The sequence below is a fragment of the Diadema setosum genome, chromosome 1, assembly GCF_964275005.1.
Source record: "Diadema setosum chromosome 1, eeDiaSeto1, whole genome shotgun sequence".
NCBI classification, from domain to species: Eukaryota; Metazoa; Echinodermata; class Echinoidea; order Diadematoida; family Diadematidae; genus Diadema; species Diadema setosum.
The window spans coordinates 44,155,927-44,173,368 of record NC_092685.1 but is presented as its reverse complement, the minus strand read 5'-3'; the positions used below and the strand labels follow the sequence as shown (position 1 = coordinate 44,173,368).

The 17,442-nt window shown below is 36.7% G+C and overlaps 1 protein-coding gene across 1 annotated transcript in view; it reads right to left on the bottom strand.

Annotated features, from left to right (window-relative positions):
• The window catches only part of LOC140236389 (pecanex-like protein 1), a 128,475-nt gene extending 116,345 nt beyond the window's left edge, over window positions 1-12,130 (bottom strand). The window contains exon 1 of the mRNA XM_072316328.1: window positions 11,871-12,130. Coding sequence (XP_072172429.1) covers window positions 11,871-12,023 — 153 coding nt within the window. The 5' untranslated portion in view covers window positions 12,024-12,130. The remainder of the gene's footprint in view (window positions 1-11,870) is intronic.
• Between the last annotated feature and the right edge of the window lie 5,312 nt (window positions 12,131-17,442).

Here is a 17,442-nt window from a genome sequence, read left to right as displayed (position 1 = left end):
ACAAGAACTGTTTTGGAGAAATTATCAAAACTTCAAAATTTCATATCTTCCTTATTTTCATCCGATTCCAGTCAAATTTCTACTGTTGAACTCGTAAAATTTTACTCGTTTTTATCAAACTAAAATTCCCTTTAAGACCAGAAGTGTGATGTCACCAGCCGTGCCAGTTTCCTAGTCGTGTAGAGATTTGACATGTCAAATTTTCACAATCAGTCATGGGCTTTCCGCCAATCAAGATACAATAAAATGCAAGCGAATGAAGTGCACAATGCGTGCGCTTCTATACTCTTTGGTATGGCCGCACTGAAGCCAGAACGGTTGTAAGCCTAGCTGTGTAATCTGAAGGTATAGTGTGCGGCGTCGAGTCATGCAACTGGTCCGATAGTGTGCAGTGTGTGGTGGGCTTTACAGATATCTTCTTTTTTTTTCTTTTTTTTTTAAAATCATATAAATATATACCTCACGGAAAGCAAGCTAAGTGACCGGTAAAATGTCTAGAACCCTGCTATTTAGGTTCATAATTGCACATTGCCATCATACATTTCCCTTTGATTTTCCAGAAATCACTCCATATTCACACTGCTACAATATAATTATACCTGGAATGGGACTGGGTGAGGGATAGGCTTGGACAGGGAGGGGTAGGGGCAGCGAGAGATGTCCCAAGAACTGGCTTTGCACATGGAGCAAAGCTGCCCAGCTTATCTTGCTGAAGGCCCATGGTGTTTCCCAACGTGTTAATTGTAACTTCTATTTATAGAACAGACAGTCCCATCAGAGCCATAACCCTGCAGCGAATGTGCGATCAGACAGACAACGGCCTATGGGTGGAATTTGGTGTATCGCATGCCGAATTAGCTTGCCCATCAAACCACTTCAAATGTTTACACAGGGCAGTGACTTTCCCCACACGGAGCACCTTACGAATAGCCTCTAGTTATGATGAGCATTATGTACTGAAACTGGCATTCCATACAAGGAAAGTGGCTAGGTTATCAAGCGATGCATTTTAAAATCATCTCAGATTTTGCTCCGGAAATGTAAACCACCCACACAGCTGAACTATCATGCAGTAGATCTACACTTTATTTCTATTATCTGCATCCATCCATCAAATTATTTCCATTTAGACTATATCTGCAAATATACAGTTACATGTATGGTAAAAAACAAAACAATTATTTCTCCTCTTCCTTCTTTCTTTTTTTTTTTGGTTTCCTTCTTCCTCCTCCTTTTCTTCTCCTTTTTTATCTTCTTCCATCCTTTTCTTACAAATGTATGTAGTCCTTTATATTAAATTTGCAGACCCGTGTACAACAAGTGAATATTGATGACTGGGCAGTGCAGATTCATAGCCTTTGTGCTGAAATTATTGTATGTAAGTGGCACATATTTTGGCCATGTTCTAAGTAGTGCAAATTTTGCGAGTCAACTGATATTTGCATGATTAGCAGCTTGAGAATACATTGACTCCTGTAATGCAAAATGCACTGTCCATTTTGTATCCAGGAAGGGGAATAGCTAACGTCGATCTGGAAAAGGGAAAATGATCATTTCTAATTCAATCACTGTGGGTCTCGTTCACAAATTCGTCTTTAAGTCCTAATTCACAAAAAAAAAAAAAAAAAAATGGCAATGACAGTACTGTAAAAGTGAAAAATTTTGCTTCAATTTTCAAATGTGTTTTTTTTTTTTCTGAATTTGGATGAATACTTGGATGAATTTGGATGAAAACTTCATACTTCATTCAAGTTTCATTTCTTCACACGAGAACACTATTAAAAGCAGGTACATAAAAACCAGGCCACCAACTTGTGCATGAAATCATTCAGTCTGGCTAGTGATATCTAAGACCCCGTTTACAGTGCGGGGCCGGGCTCGGCCGCGGCTCGGCCATGGCCGAGCCCGGCCTCAATTGCGCGGCCGAGTCTCGCAATTCTGTCCGTTTACACTGCTGGGCTCGGCCGCGCTTTTAATTCAAACCTTTCAATATTTTGTCGTAGTGGCACTCTGCTTGTAAACAAACGCAATTTGGTATAGTCTGGTTTTCAGACCCTTTGCCAACTGGATTCCGTGGTGACGAAGTCGCCGTTTGGGCAAAGGCCTTTGCCGAAGGAAAAATCCTTTGCAGGACAAAACCACCTTAAACTATACTAGTTTTCGACGTTAAGGTGGTTAATATCGTGAATAGCGAAATAGTACGGGCAGAGGGTCTGGAAGCCAGACTAAAATTGGCCGCGCATTTGGCCCAGTTTGCATTTACATCAAGAAGAGGCGGGGCTCCGAGACCACCTCCAGAGCGTGGCCAAATGTGCGGCCAATTTTGGCCTCGCATTTGGCCTTTTGCGCGTTTACACTGAAATGAAGGAGGGCTCGGCCGCGGCCGAGCCTCGCACTGTAAACGGGGTCTAAAAGAAACTGACCAAGCAGTGCAGTCTCATCATGTTATTCATGAGACTACACTGACTTGCAAAAGCATCAGAGAACCAATGACATCATTGTTGTTCTACTATAATTGTTGCTGTTTCTATTGTTATTATAATTCTTATCATTCTCATCATTATTATCATCACTAATACAGTTATCATTTTCACCAATTACAATTTTAATTATCAATTGTCTTTTATCATTACTATAAGTCTATTATAATTCTGATCGTTGTGATGTATCTTTATTTGTGTTTATTTCCACTGCATTGTGCTTTGACTGTGAAATCAATACTGTTGTTTCTGTGCAACAACCCATGAAATTTTTATGGCCTACCACGTTGAAATTTACAATATATATCTCGAGCACATGTACCTTGTGAACTGCTGACTTTAATGGATATCTTTCTATGTAACAATGATACTTCTCATGCTACACTTGACATGCCAGACTTGTGACCATGATTTCTTTCTTCTACTCTTTTTGGAAACTGCACTTTACTATTGACCTGAACATGACAATACACATAGTATTGTTGTTGTGGACTAAAATGCTTAGTCATTCCACAGAGCAATACAAATGTTGTGCAGTAGTTGTAGTCATACAGTAAACATACAAGTAGTTTGACATTGATCTACTGATCTACTGTGATAATGTACATAAGGAGAGAATACGATGATGATTGATTACAAAAGTAAATTTTTGTGCATGTTCATGAAGTTCTTGAGAAAACAATGCCACTGCTAACATACATAGACACAATGTAGCTGTAGCTAATAACTGATGTGCAGTATATTGACATGAGTAAGAAATTCTTGGATTATTTGTGCCATCAATCTTAAACAGGCTAAAAAAATATTTTTTAAAAAAAACACTCAATATAGAACCTGACTTGATTATGTATGAAGACACAAATTACTGATCAGGTTTATCTGAAGAGTTGTATCCTTTTTGCAAACATCACAAGATTTTGCATGGTTGAAGAATAATGTATCCAAACATCATACATGAAATCTTATGGTACAAAACAGAGAGTTTAACGATACCTCAAGTCACTCAAAAGCTTACTCCCCTTTTGTACCGAAAATAACGGTTCAAATTCATTTCAGGGTAAAAATGAATTCATTGGAAATCAATATGTACACAAACTTTCTCCCTTCATCATGTAAAGGCAGAGACTCCAACTTTCCAGTTTTTGACGGGAGATCTCCCGCCGAAAACCCATTTTTGCAAAATCTCCCGTTCTCCCGCTTGAGATTTAATTTCTCCCGCCCTGGCTCTGTGTCTCCCGTTGGAAAGGATTTCTTACTTATTGCTATTGTATGTTGAAAAAATAAGCCTTACATGTAGATAGCACCAGAGAGCATCTAGAACCCTAGGAACTTCGCACACATCAACTTGGAGTCTCCCGTTTGCTAGGGGTCTCAGGTGGGAGAATCTCCAGATCAGAAGGTGCTTTGGGTTGGAGTCTCTGTAAAGGGGTTTCCAGTCTTATTATTCTGAGAAAAAATATCTGAATTATCTACCTCTATCGTACATACCAGCTTGTGAAATGATTTCTAATTTTCAGGGTTGCAAAAGGGACACATTGCATTTGCAATAATAGAGTTTTATAATTTTAAGATGATAGCAGCAACAACCAAAAACAAGACTGAAAATGTTATTCCTTGGGCAGCAAAACAAACAAACAAACAAATACACACAAATTGAGACCCTCTACAATGTATGCTTCAATGTAAATCATGAACATACTTGTACTTTGGTTGCTAACCCAATCTTTTGCAGCAGAATTTCATCTCATTTGGGAAAAGAACATTGACTGTAGTACATACTGTATCTCTTTGCTCATGATCGTACTTTTATCATGTACACATACAATCTGTTTGTATGAATATGAAATTTCCTTTCATTAAAGATTTGTCTGGGGGCCTACCATACTCTTCCCAGTGCCAAGACAGGAAAGCTTAATTTTCACAGAAAATGTCAAATTACAGACATGAACTGATGGTATTTTCACTAATCTGTACCTAGTACAAGTGTCCTGCAATCATCATAACCCCTGCAAATGAGATCTTATTGTTGCAATTACTGCTGAACATGTGTAGACAAAAATCCTGTAAGCTAATCAAGGGATATGTATGATGTGGAAGTAATCCATTTTCAGGCTCCACAAAGTTGTGTGTGTGTGTGCATGTGTGTGTGCGAGCATGTGTGTAAGGGTGATTTTTCTTTCTTTTTTTTTTTTTTTGGGGGGGGGGGGTTTGAGTGCAGCTAGCCTGCTCATAATATAGGGTTCGTAGTTTTGCCAGGTATACATGTGCACTGTAGAAAATCTTCAACACCAAAAGGACCGATATTCCTTCTGAAAAATGCACTACATTGTAGGCCCACGATCGCATTGCAGATCAAAACAAATGGAGTGTCAGGCTGTGTGTTGTAACAATTCTTTTTACTAATGTCTCTAATTTTACAAACAAATCTAAAATTAGAGTGAATTTTGTACATATTTCTCCTAACAGGTTCTTTCCCTGTGTAAATGATAGATTTTTTTATTTCTAATGTTGAATGAAAAACACAGCAAAAAAAAAAAAAAAAAATACATCATTTAAAGCAAGCCACAGAACAAAGAACGAGAAGGAATTCCCCGCTGGTCCAGCGGCAATGCAGCGCTCACGTTACAACGCGCCGAGACTTACTCAGCGGCATGGGTTCACATTCAAGCCCCATGCTGGATTTAACGCAGCGCCAGCGGCGTGGGGGCTAAGCGGATTCCACAGGATGTACAGCGTGAGGCGTATTGCAGAGGGTGTAAGCCAGTGATTAGCCCAGATTCAGCTGCTGCCACTGTGGTTGCTGGCATTCCTCAGATGAGTCAAGGAACCAGAAGGGCTGCCTCAGTGATCTCTATTTGGCCTGGCAATGAATGGGTTAAGCTTCAAGTACAATGTATCTCTCTCTCTCCCCCCTCCCCCTTGACATTTCGACTAATCCAAAAAAGGAAGATTTGTTTCTCGCTTTGTTGTTGCAATGCTCTGATTGTGGCAATCATGACGTATCAATAATCAGTCCATTCATGAAGCACTACAATGGCTATTTTATTCACATTCAGTGAAATATGATTGAATCTGCACTGACATGAAAGCATTCCTTCTTCAGTCAAACAATCATGCATTGTTAATTATGAGTATGATAATCACCTGCATGTATTGTATTTTCATACAGGCTATCTCTCACCATATTTTGAACAATATATCGCATTAAGAAAGATATATTTCAATCTTGGCCATTCAAAAGTGACTGCAAACTGAAGTTTCATGAAAAGGTCAACTTTCTCTCTGCACACAAACATAAAATTCAGTATACATGTACAATTTGTACCTCTACATTATGCATGAACAATCATAACAATACTTATGCTACAAAAATTAGGACACAGTTTTACAGTGATTATCTCATCCTACAATCATTTAAAGTGAACACTTTATATGAACATGCACTGCCAGCAAGCTCCCAAATACTGTGCTCTGTTGATCTGATATTTCATTTTCAACGTCACATGCCCTTGTTTTCTTTTGTCAAGTTTGGTTTCTACATTGTGTATCTTAATCATCTGCAACATGTAAGTTTCTCTTGCTTCGAAAGGCATAGTGTCTCATTTGCTCCAAAGCTGAAAATTAGAAAATAACAATTGGACAACCACTTATTGAAAGATCTACTGTCGTTGAAGCAAAACATTTTGAACTGAAGATCTCTTTCAGGTGATGTCTACTGATGACTACTTTGAAGAAAACTGTCACAAACTTTCATATTTTAAAAAAAAAATAAGAAAAACAGAAAGGGGATGGAAACATCACTCAAGGCGGAATAAAAAAGGATGTATAGTGTAATACAAAACCAATCTAATCTACAAGGGTGATACTGTTTCATCAAATTACCTGATTATTGATTTTGTTATCAATGGACTATGATAGTATTGCATTAATAAAGATAACAATACTGGTGAAAAGAAGAGAATACAATAATGAAAGCAGTACTGTTATGATATTCTGTTGCTGCTACGGTAAGTTTATAATCATCACAATCATACATGTATCATTGGTAGCATAGTGGTAATAGTACTATTATACAAATGTAAGTGCATAATATCATTGAAATCAAAATCATAAACAAAGAGAGAAAAAAAAATGAACTTGCCAGTACAGAAAGGCACACACTATCAGAAGATGTTCCATAACAGTGACAAAATAATTCATCACTCAAAATCTGCATACTAACTAGAGAAACTTATACCCAGACATGTGATATTTGATCAACCTTCTTTTAAAACCATCAAATGGGTACACTAGATATAATAGACAATAATTCTCAGCATATCAAATTAAATATGCTTTGTATAATATGTTATTGTTAGTCAACTTTAAGGCCAAATATTGCAGCCTTCTGTTTAGAATTATTTTCCTGGCAATGTAAGTATTTTGCATGTATACAATGTATGTGAGGCCCAATGTACGTTAACCACACTTCTCCAGGGATGTTCTATAAGAAAAAGGTTTAACAATGTTATTCATGGATTGATAAGGCTTGATTCATTCATTTCTTCTTCTTTTTTTTTATTACATTAGTACTCTGTATAACCTTTATAATTTCTCTTTGGTTTATGAGCAGAGCGTAAGTACAACTCTTCAATGTTTGCCATGCCAGAGCAACTAACAGAGTTTGTAGAGCAATTCGTATCTAATTTGTATTTGAACTGAACAGCTACAGCAACATAATAACGTGAACTACAAGTGACTACAGCACTGCAATTCAACAGCCATGCTGCCATTGTATCAAGAGGTGTGTGCAATACTAAAGATGTGATGTTTTTGGGGAAATGCACTGTTTTGCATGTTTTATGGGTACTCCAGATATTGCTCACGTGCCAAACCTGCCAAACCCCTCCTCTTTGTGCTTTTACTAAATTGTACCAACCTACACTAACATGAATCATATTTTCTGGGACTCCTCTAGTTCCACATTGTAGTTTTCTGGCTAGACCCTAATCCTACACAGTGGGCAGGCTTCTCAGTAGAACTCTACAGTGGTCCTACTGATATCCGGTCGACACAATAAAACTATTTTTTTTAAAAAGGAATCCTTTCCAATATTGCCTGTAAAGGAACAACTGAGCTTCTGGCTTTGGCTTAATAAGTGCCCAACAGCATGGAAGACACTGTACACTGTATATGCACACAAACGAACCTTATGTAGCAAAGGTTTATACTACCACAATACACTGAAGCACCAAGGTCAAAAACATCATTTTTTTTTTTTCTTTTTCAGTGCTGATAAGTTTCAACAAGCTATAAAAATATAACACTACTGTAAAACACGATATATATATTCGCAGCATGAAATTTTCGTGACTTGCCACTGGCATCCAATGCATATTGTATAGGCAAGAGCTTTTGCATGCAGTAAAATGCACATTTATGAGCATTCCTCGTTTTACAGTATTTGGCAGTCCAGAGCAATGGACACACATACACTGTATTTGCTAAAAATCCATATTCTTTAAGAGATATGCAGTTTATAAATATTGTACCATGAGCATGAAACAAATCTAGATGTCATATTTCTGATACCACTTGTAAGTTGTCCTTACTTATCAATATTTACATATCAAAGGAAGCGAGAAACATGTATTGTTTGAGGGACTTGCTTGTTTTGTTTTTAGTACTCATTCAGTCAGCCTGAAATAAACTGTAAATTTCTCTATTACCACACTTTTTCTTCTTTTTTTTTTTCTCTCTGTCTCTCTTGTCTAAATGACCATCAGAAAGCCATCATTGTTTGGAGCAATTTCAAAAGGTGCCTATATTTCTCATTTTCCATTTGTGCGTGTGTGTGTGTGTGTTTAAATGAAACTAAGTGTTTTGATCCTTATTTCACTCTTCAAATGGTTAGACTTGATTCTGATCCAGTTGCAACAACTATGTTTCTCCAAGAATATTAAATATTAAAGGGATTGTACAGTTTCGGATGAGACCTAACTTCAGATTTCTAACATTTTTTGGTGAGATAATGAAAAACCTCTTATGAAATATGAAAGAGCATGTAATTCTATGAGGAATTCAACGTTTATTTGATGAAAATTGGTTTTGAAATAGCTGAGATATCCAAAAAGAGCGATTCTAATAAAGTGTGGGACCCACACTTTCACACAATCGCTTTGTTTTACCTTGTTTTTGGATGTTTCCGTCATTCCAAACCCGATTTCCATCAAGTAAACTTCGAATTCCTCTTAAGATGGTATGCTCTGTACTATTTCATAAGTGTTTTCTTGGTATCTCGCAAAAAGTTAAAAGCCCAATTTTCACCTCCACCAAAACTGTACTATCCCTTTAAGCTGGTTCTCTACTGGTCAAATGTCACAAAAATAAATGTCAGAGTTCAGTCTTCAATCAGATTCTCAGATAGAAACAAAATAAAACTAGCACAGTCAACAGTTTTGTTGCTTTAATCTTGCATGAGATGCGAAACTAATCATGCAAATTATTGACACTCATAACTGGAGTGACCTGACTACACTGTATCAGGTGTCAGCATGTACAATGCAAAACATTCTTTACTTATGTATTTCATGCTTTACATGAAATATAATGTGTAATTTAACTGCAAGTAAAGATGGAACAAAGTGTGCTTTTTGTGTACATACTAAGTTGGGCACTAAATGTAGTTTCATATCCAAGCAGTACTGTGTACCTAAAGTTCAGCTACACTAAACTGTGTCAACATTGCACAATTTCAATGTTATTCCAACTTGTATCAAATTATGAATTTGAACGACATTGAATAACTGAGCCGATGTAATGTCATTCCCTCACATCTTGCCATGTATTGTACATGTATACAATATTGAAATTCCATTTTTTTTTTGTTTTTTTTTTTTTTGTTCAAATGCAATTATGCCCCAGTCTCAAATCCTGACATATCTGACTTAATTATTGAAGTTATTCAATCAGGAATAACAATTTGTTTTACACTTCTGGAGCAGAAAGATGAATTTTCATCATTTTGTGAACAAGCTGTATGATAAAATGTGAGGGGTGGCATCATCAGTTCACTCATTTTCATATTCATATTGACTGTTCTAGAACTGTTCGGCAAAATTTAGAGAAACTTCACAATTTCATACCTTTCTTAATTTTGATCCAATTTTGACCAATTTTTTTCACTGCTGTGTTTGTCAAACAATGTATTTTACTCTATCTTCCCAGACTGATTTTTTTACTGGCCTAGAATTCCCCTTTTGAGATAACCCCTCCCATACAAAACTGCATTAATGTCACATGTTGAAAAACTATTCAGTAGATGTATAATTACTATCAGTTAAAATCATATCATATTTTAACTGTTAGTCTGATGCTCTGTCATCCATGATGCACACTGGTCCAACCCATATCATTGATAATAAAATAGACAAATACAATAAGTAGCATTCAAAGCAAAATTTTTCATATCTCTGTGGCTTCTATCTACGTATGGTACATTGCATGAGTACAAAATTCTCTCACTTGAGTGAAATTTTCATTATGAAACTAATCACAACTTTTTTAGACTTCACAGATGATTTGGCATTAATAATAAACTACTGATGAGAAATGAGGAAGTAAAAGGGATTTTTTTTTTCTAACACTGACAAAGCAGCATCTGTAAACTGTATCATCACATACTTCCTACAACCTAGTATTAATCTTATAAAGTTTGTGTTTACAAGTAGATGTTTCTACAGTGTAGTCTGTAACTTAAAAAAAAAGAAAAAAAAAAAGTGAACAGGTCAGTAATGATGGATACCAAAACAAAATTATAAAATCAACTATTTTGGTGTGTGCGAGAACAATTTGACTTTAGAGCGACATATTAAATTTGTAAGTATTAACAACCTACTTGTCTAAAAATGTAACATTGTGGAGGGGTACAATTTGTAGACCTCTAGAGTTCTCTACCCTGTATAGAGTAAATGTCCCAGTTCGCGGCCACTACAGCATATTTGGTAATAAAACGCTGAACACAGCGACAAACTCCACACATTCACTAACGAACACACTGCTAATCTACAAAAACAACCGATGACATGGGCAAAATCTCTGAGCATTTGAAGTGAAATATTCTCACCTAAATGACATCTCGCATCCAAAATTTCATTTTCAGTACTTTTTATCATCACAGTTAAGGAACAAGGGGTCTAACTCTAAGAAACTGGATTTTTTGGTCATTTTCCCAATGTTCACGGATTTTGAATACATGTCCTCATGTAGAACTGGAACTTTCATGATGTGGGCCACCATTTTTTTCCGGAAGTGGATATTACAATCGAAAAATACAAAAACATGAAAAAGACAACAGTAACACTGCCACAACTGCAATCCCTGTTCGTGGTCAGTGCATGCACGCCAGCACTTTTCATGTGCTTTCGCAATGGGACTTGGTGCTTACGCAACGTTCGCGAGCCAAATGAAGGTGTTCAGCAGAAGATCGCAGAGCTAGAGCATGCGCATATCGCATAGGAATTGTACATCAGGCCGTGAACCGGACTACCACAGTCGCGAACCGGCGGACACTGTACCGCATCGCGGCCATGGTCTTTTTTTGCTATCGTGATGGACATTGGTCTTGCGTTGGTGACAATCTGGTCAATAGTTAATGTAAATTGGTAAGTGGTCAACTTCTAATACTATGATATAACCTGGGTTAAAACAATTTGCAAGTTTGCGTTTCAGAGTGGAAAAACCCTTATGCGGCCGCAAACCACGACACTCACTCTATCTCATGATTTAACAAAAACGTATTGACAAAATATTTCTTCTTCTTTCAATAGCATTGAATGGGTTACAGGCCACCAAGCGACATGTGGTGTACCGCGCACTGGTATGGTGCGAGGTGCGCAGGCACGTACACTGAATGTACCCTGGTACTTTAAAACATTTGTTGTTATTGTCGGGCTAGTTCATTCATGTCAGGAGAGCACAAATATCGTGGAATATTAGCAAAATATTACAACAACATTATCAGTAAACAGTGACAGCTCTTCAGAACTCTGTACTATGCAGCTGTAGTGTAACTATTAGGTTCTATGCGACAATCGTTGACCAGCATTAGAGTAATCAATGGTAATTGTAGTTCAGATTCTACTTCTCATACAGATGCCGTTTGGACATCAGCCAACTGTGTGTCTAAATAGTAAAAAAGGTAAAGCTGCAGGAAAATGTTCAAGTGTTTAACGAGGACGTTGCAACCTTCGGCTTTCCTTTGTGCAGTCTTGTGCTCTTAGTCTTAACTCAATCAAATGACCAAAGATATTTGCAGGAGCAGGACAGACACTACATGATAAAGAAAACAAATGAAACAAAGATAACAAATCATGAAGCCCATGAAGCTATGAATAGATTTTTAGATCTTACCAGATACAAAGTGAGTGGCAGGCACAGCAATATTATCCACAAATACAGATGCAATGTGTTGCAGAATATGCCTTGGTGAGGATCAAAATACCAGCCTCCTGTTATTGAGCCCCACAGTCCCTGCCGAATCACTTCTAGAGTATGTGAACCCATATTTTCACATAACCCCGCATGCTGACTCGTTGCAACGGGGATTTGAACTCGAAACCTGAATCTTTATCCGTACAGAGCAGTTATTTCTTGCATGCAAATTCGTTCTTCCGCACGGCCAGTTCATTCAGAAATCGTGACTAATGTGTCTGTATTATAATATCCACAGCAATTTTACACACGGCCAATATCCGGATATCATGTACGTACTCTACGTACGTGCACAGACTTCGTCATGCTAGATGGGGTCACGGAGCGCCATTCATGCCAGTGTCAAAAAAGGTGCTAGAGTAAATGCTAAAATAATTCTGTGCTACTTAGCACAGTTTTTGACGACGGCGTGTTATGATTCTTACAAGAGCAAGTTGCACCAGCCAGTAATCCCCAGTCATATTTTAGGTTATCCATTATATTACATGGCATTCAAAGTTACTCTGCTCACTCATATTTCACCAAAATGTCAAGATCAAATCAATACATTGTTTCATGAGATTTGGGAGGCACCTAGCCTACTCCATGCAGATAAAAGATCAATTGCGGGAAAGGGGACCCTGCCGAAAAGGGAAGATAGGCATATAGGAGAACAATACTACAATTGACCATTATATTGACCCTTTTATCCTTGACCCCCACCCCTCCCCACACACACACACCTCATAGGGATCAGTAACATGACACACACGCACATACAAAAATCACACACACACACACACACACAAACAGACAAACAAATAAACATTCTGATATTTACTCATCATTCATGCGTGCATGTTTACTGTATGCCCTATGTATTGCGTTATTCATGATATTACAAAATGGTTATTTGAACCAACGTATACAGTCCGCAGAAGATTTACCATGTATGGGGGATCCAGGGGTTGAACATGGGAACTAATATCGAGCCAAACAATGATTGGGATCAGATTCAAATCTAGTTATGAAATGAGTTTTGTTGAAAATTGTTAACTGTTGAACGTCGCAAGATATTGTTCCCAAAATAATAATGGCTTCGTGAAATAGTCTCTAACATCTGATGACTGATGATTCCACAAAATATTGTCCCTGAGATCAGCTGATTTTACGGCCCCCAAGACCTACACGCCCACAACACGCGACACTTCGTGCTTTTCGTTCAGTCATTGATGATCCTTTGCAGCAGATTCGTAATGTCTCCCTCTATTGATGGGTGACCTATAGTGTGTGTTCGCGACGTTTGACCACAGAACTCTACAGACAAGGGTTCAGTTCTGTGCGTTTCACGGTCCTTTACGGTATGGACATTGTTGGATTGTTGGAGCATGCACTGCAAAAAGTCCGGTGTTAAATATGAAACACCGAGTTGGTGTTAAATTTTCGGTGCTCATCTGTGGTGTTAGATCAACACCTCCGGGTGTCACTTCAAAATATAAATTTGTTTTTTGAATAGTTTCTTAGTTACTCTTTTTCTTGTTGATTTTGAACTTCAACAAGACGATCAAGAATTTTCCGATAAAGTACTTTTACACCACAGTAACACCAGTTGGTGTGGTCTCCTATTGAAGCTGGGCGGGTGTTATACCATTGACATTAACACCAGCAATATCAAATCAACACCACGCGGTGTCATTGTTGAATTAACACCACCGCAGTGTCAAAAATATCACCAGCTGCAGTGTCAAATTAACACCATGAAGTATACCAGGTGAACACTTTTCAACACCAACACAACATACTTTCTATTGATCGGTGTTAGATTTAACACCCGTGGTGTTAAATCTAACACCGCTGTTTTTACAGTGTGGGTTAGAACTTTCACTTTTATAAACACACCGCCAAGTGCATACCCCTCCCCCTCCACACACACACACACACACACACACACACTTTTTCTTTTCTTTTTAAGCAACAAAACCTGTTGGAAAACAAAAGGGAAAATATGGACTACATCACAAGCAATATTCATAGCTAGCTATTTGGACTCCTCCACAAACTCGACATGGAAGACTGAAATCCTTTCCTTGATAAACAAAAGACTGACTTCATCTCACGAAATGGACAAAATGTGAAAGACATTCTGCACAAAACGGGGAGGTATATAGTTGGGAACAAAACGCCGAAACTTAAGTTGGGTATCATGGAAGAGATGTTCCAGGCGTTCGTAAAGGGTGAAAGACATTCTCTGAAATGAAATGAAATGAAATGAAATAAAATAAAATGATCACATCATCACTGACTTATTATGCATTCTATTCTATGCTACACATTGTTATCAAATTGTATTCAAATCTCTTAACATTATATTGTCTGGTGTTGACGAATTATACAAGATCTGAAAAACCTACGAAAAAAAAATACTTTTTTTTTAAGGTGTAATAGGTTTTCAAATATTTTTTTATTATTATTCTTGAACACTTAGGAAATCCACGGTGCCCATTTTTTCTTAAACGTAAGTTTAGACAATGAATAATTCCAAAAATACTTTATAAAAAATATACAGATATGACATTAAGCCTAAAATATATCTTGTTGTTTGTCTGTCAGTTTGATGAAGAAACAACACATAACGACTGTTTTGTCTGTGTAAATCATGATGAAATACAAGTGACATACAGCTGTATAAAATTGCCATCAACAAGCTACGCTTGTTAAATGAGCAATACATCGTGTTATGATATTGAGTTATCCAGTTAAAGTGATTATATTTTTTTGTGTGTGTGTTCATATCTACCACTGTGACAATAAAGAAGGAAATACCATTTAAAATTTTGATTTTGACGGTTTGAAAACTAAGAGTTTGTGCTCATCCGCTCAATCTTAAGTCACATTCTTAGCATGAAAAAAATGAAATGAATAAAGACTGAAAAAAAAAAGAAGAAGCTATAAAGCAGTTATGTCAGCACTTTCTCTGGAGTTTGGGTTGTGACCAATATCATCGATTCGTTACAACACGTGAAGTTTTCAATTCCACGTTACTTTGTCATGTTTTACGGCTGATTTTAACGAAACATATACAGTTCTGTTTGGCTGATTTAAGTCTTTCAAAAGTGAACTATTTTTTTCATCTTCCAGCAATTCACTTAAGACATGCTCACGTGTTTTTGTAAAAAGACGCTTTCGTGTGGTTTTCCCTCTTGCGAGTGATGTTCTGTGAAATATTTTAAAAAATTTGATTTAAAGATACGGCCAAAGAAAAATACACTATATCTGACGCTAACAGATGCTTCAGTGTGACGGCAGGATCATTTTCTATACAGTACATACCGTATGGCTATACTCTGTCAAGATATTAGTGTCAACCTCAAAATTTCAATGAATAACTGAGAACTCGGCGTGATCTATCAAAGTTTGACATGAACGTACCAGCAATTTTGGAAACTTTTATTCGAAGTTGGCTTACTATATTGCTCCACACAAGGCTATGTGACGAAGTTTGCTATATTAGACCATCATCTTTCCGCGTTAACACATCATACATTGAACAGGCTTTGATGCACTCATTCTCAACTGGAAGAGAGAGATTTTGTTCCCCTTGGCCATCGGCCGAAGCCGCTGTATTCATCTTGCTATTCCTTTGGCATCCATCGGGGGAAAAAAAAAAGTTGTTGGACATTATAGAGAAGTTGGAGAAGAGAAAACCTGCAAGACTGATGCATTTCACCAGCTGACATTTGTGCCGGGTATTTTGATTCAATAAGGTATGTTTTCCACGATTATATCGCCATATGTTTGAAATATTATTAAAAATTCATTGCTAACTTGTGGTGAAAACAAAAGGCAAACTTCAATTTTAGGCTGTAATCCTTCATCCTTCCTTGGTGTCGCCCCATTATTTTGTTCTTTCTAATCAATTGAAAAGTGTTGGAAAATTATATACTTTTTAGAAATATCATTTTAGGCCTACATTTTTTAGTAACAGATAGACGAGAAGAAAAAAAAACGCATGGAGGCTCTGTGCATACATTGAAATAATCTCAAAGCAATCCCACTGAAAAAAAAAAAACAATATAAAGACTCGACAATGAACCAAAGATAATCCCATGTTATTTTCTGCTTATAACTGAAATGAACAAGGGTTTCAAGTTGTTCACTGTGCGTGATCTGTATAGGCATTATCTATAAGGGTATGATGCTAATTGGAAATAAAAGTAGGAAAAATATTATGTAATAACTGATGTCCTTATAATACATTCTTACGACATTTTGTCAAAATTGTTAAAACATACCAACAAAACACAGGAGAGCAGAGGCAATCAAGCTAAAATTATATATTTATAATATATATATATATATATATATATATATATATATATATATATATATATGTGTGTGTGTGTGTGTGTGTGTGTGTGTGTGTGTGTGTGTGTGAGAGAGAGAGCTTATATGCCAAAGAAAACCATATGGTAACCTGTAATTTTTACCACTTATTTCCTACACAATGTTTAAAGGTTGGAGACATGAATATCTTTGTTTTACTTTAGAACGGACGGTCATCTCGAGATGGGTTTTATCTTGGAGATCGTCGGCTCTCTGTTTCTGGGCGTGGTCATTCTTCACGCCGCATCAGGCAAAATGGCGCCTCTACATCTGGCGGAAGAAAGAGATGCTGGTGGACGTTACCTTGTTGCTTTGCTAGTACGTATATGGGGAAAACTGCAGTATAATATGTATAATCATACTAGTAATGTGTGTGTGTGTGTGTCTGTGTGTGTGTATAGTGTGTGTTTTTGTTGTGTTGTGTTTGTACTTTTATACAGTAATTCCTTATTGTCATCTTGTGCAATTTTCTTATACAGAGAGAAAGAGAAAAGGCAGCACTTCAAGTCTGGTCTATTGATATCTTCCCCCTTTTTTTTAGTGATGATTTGATAGGAATCATATAATGTCGGCTTATGTACATGATGCTATATTCAAATGCTTTAATCATCATGACATTATCACTTCTGCTTTTCTAGTTTTTTTGTTTTTGTTTTAAAGAATATCTTATTCTTCGTCAATGGGAAACAAAATGTACAAACAAATTTATACACAAATTTTTGCATTAATTTCGTAATCATTTCCATCAATGGAAACAAAATTATGAAAACCGATTTATACCAAGTCTTAACATCAATTTCGTAATCTTTACCCTCTAATGCATTTTTTCACCAAACATAAAACACAATCCATATACATACCTCTTTTTTTTTACTATATTTTCACTACTAACCTCACATTCTCTTTTTAATTCTATTCCTTCATTACATTACGAATTGTATTATCTAAATCACCAACAAAAAAAACTTTCTTTTCAACATTCATTCTAACTAACTTTAAATGTCAATATCCATTGATTGAAGTTTATTCCTGTAAAAAAAAAAAAAAAAAAACAGTTGTGTTAATGATCGATCAACAACATACAAAGGTACATTGAACAGGCAATGGGACTAAATTTGAAATAAAATCA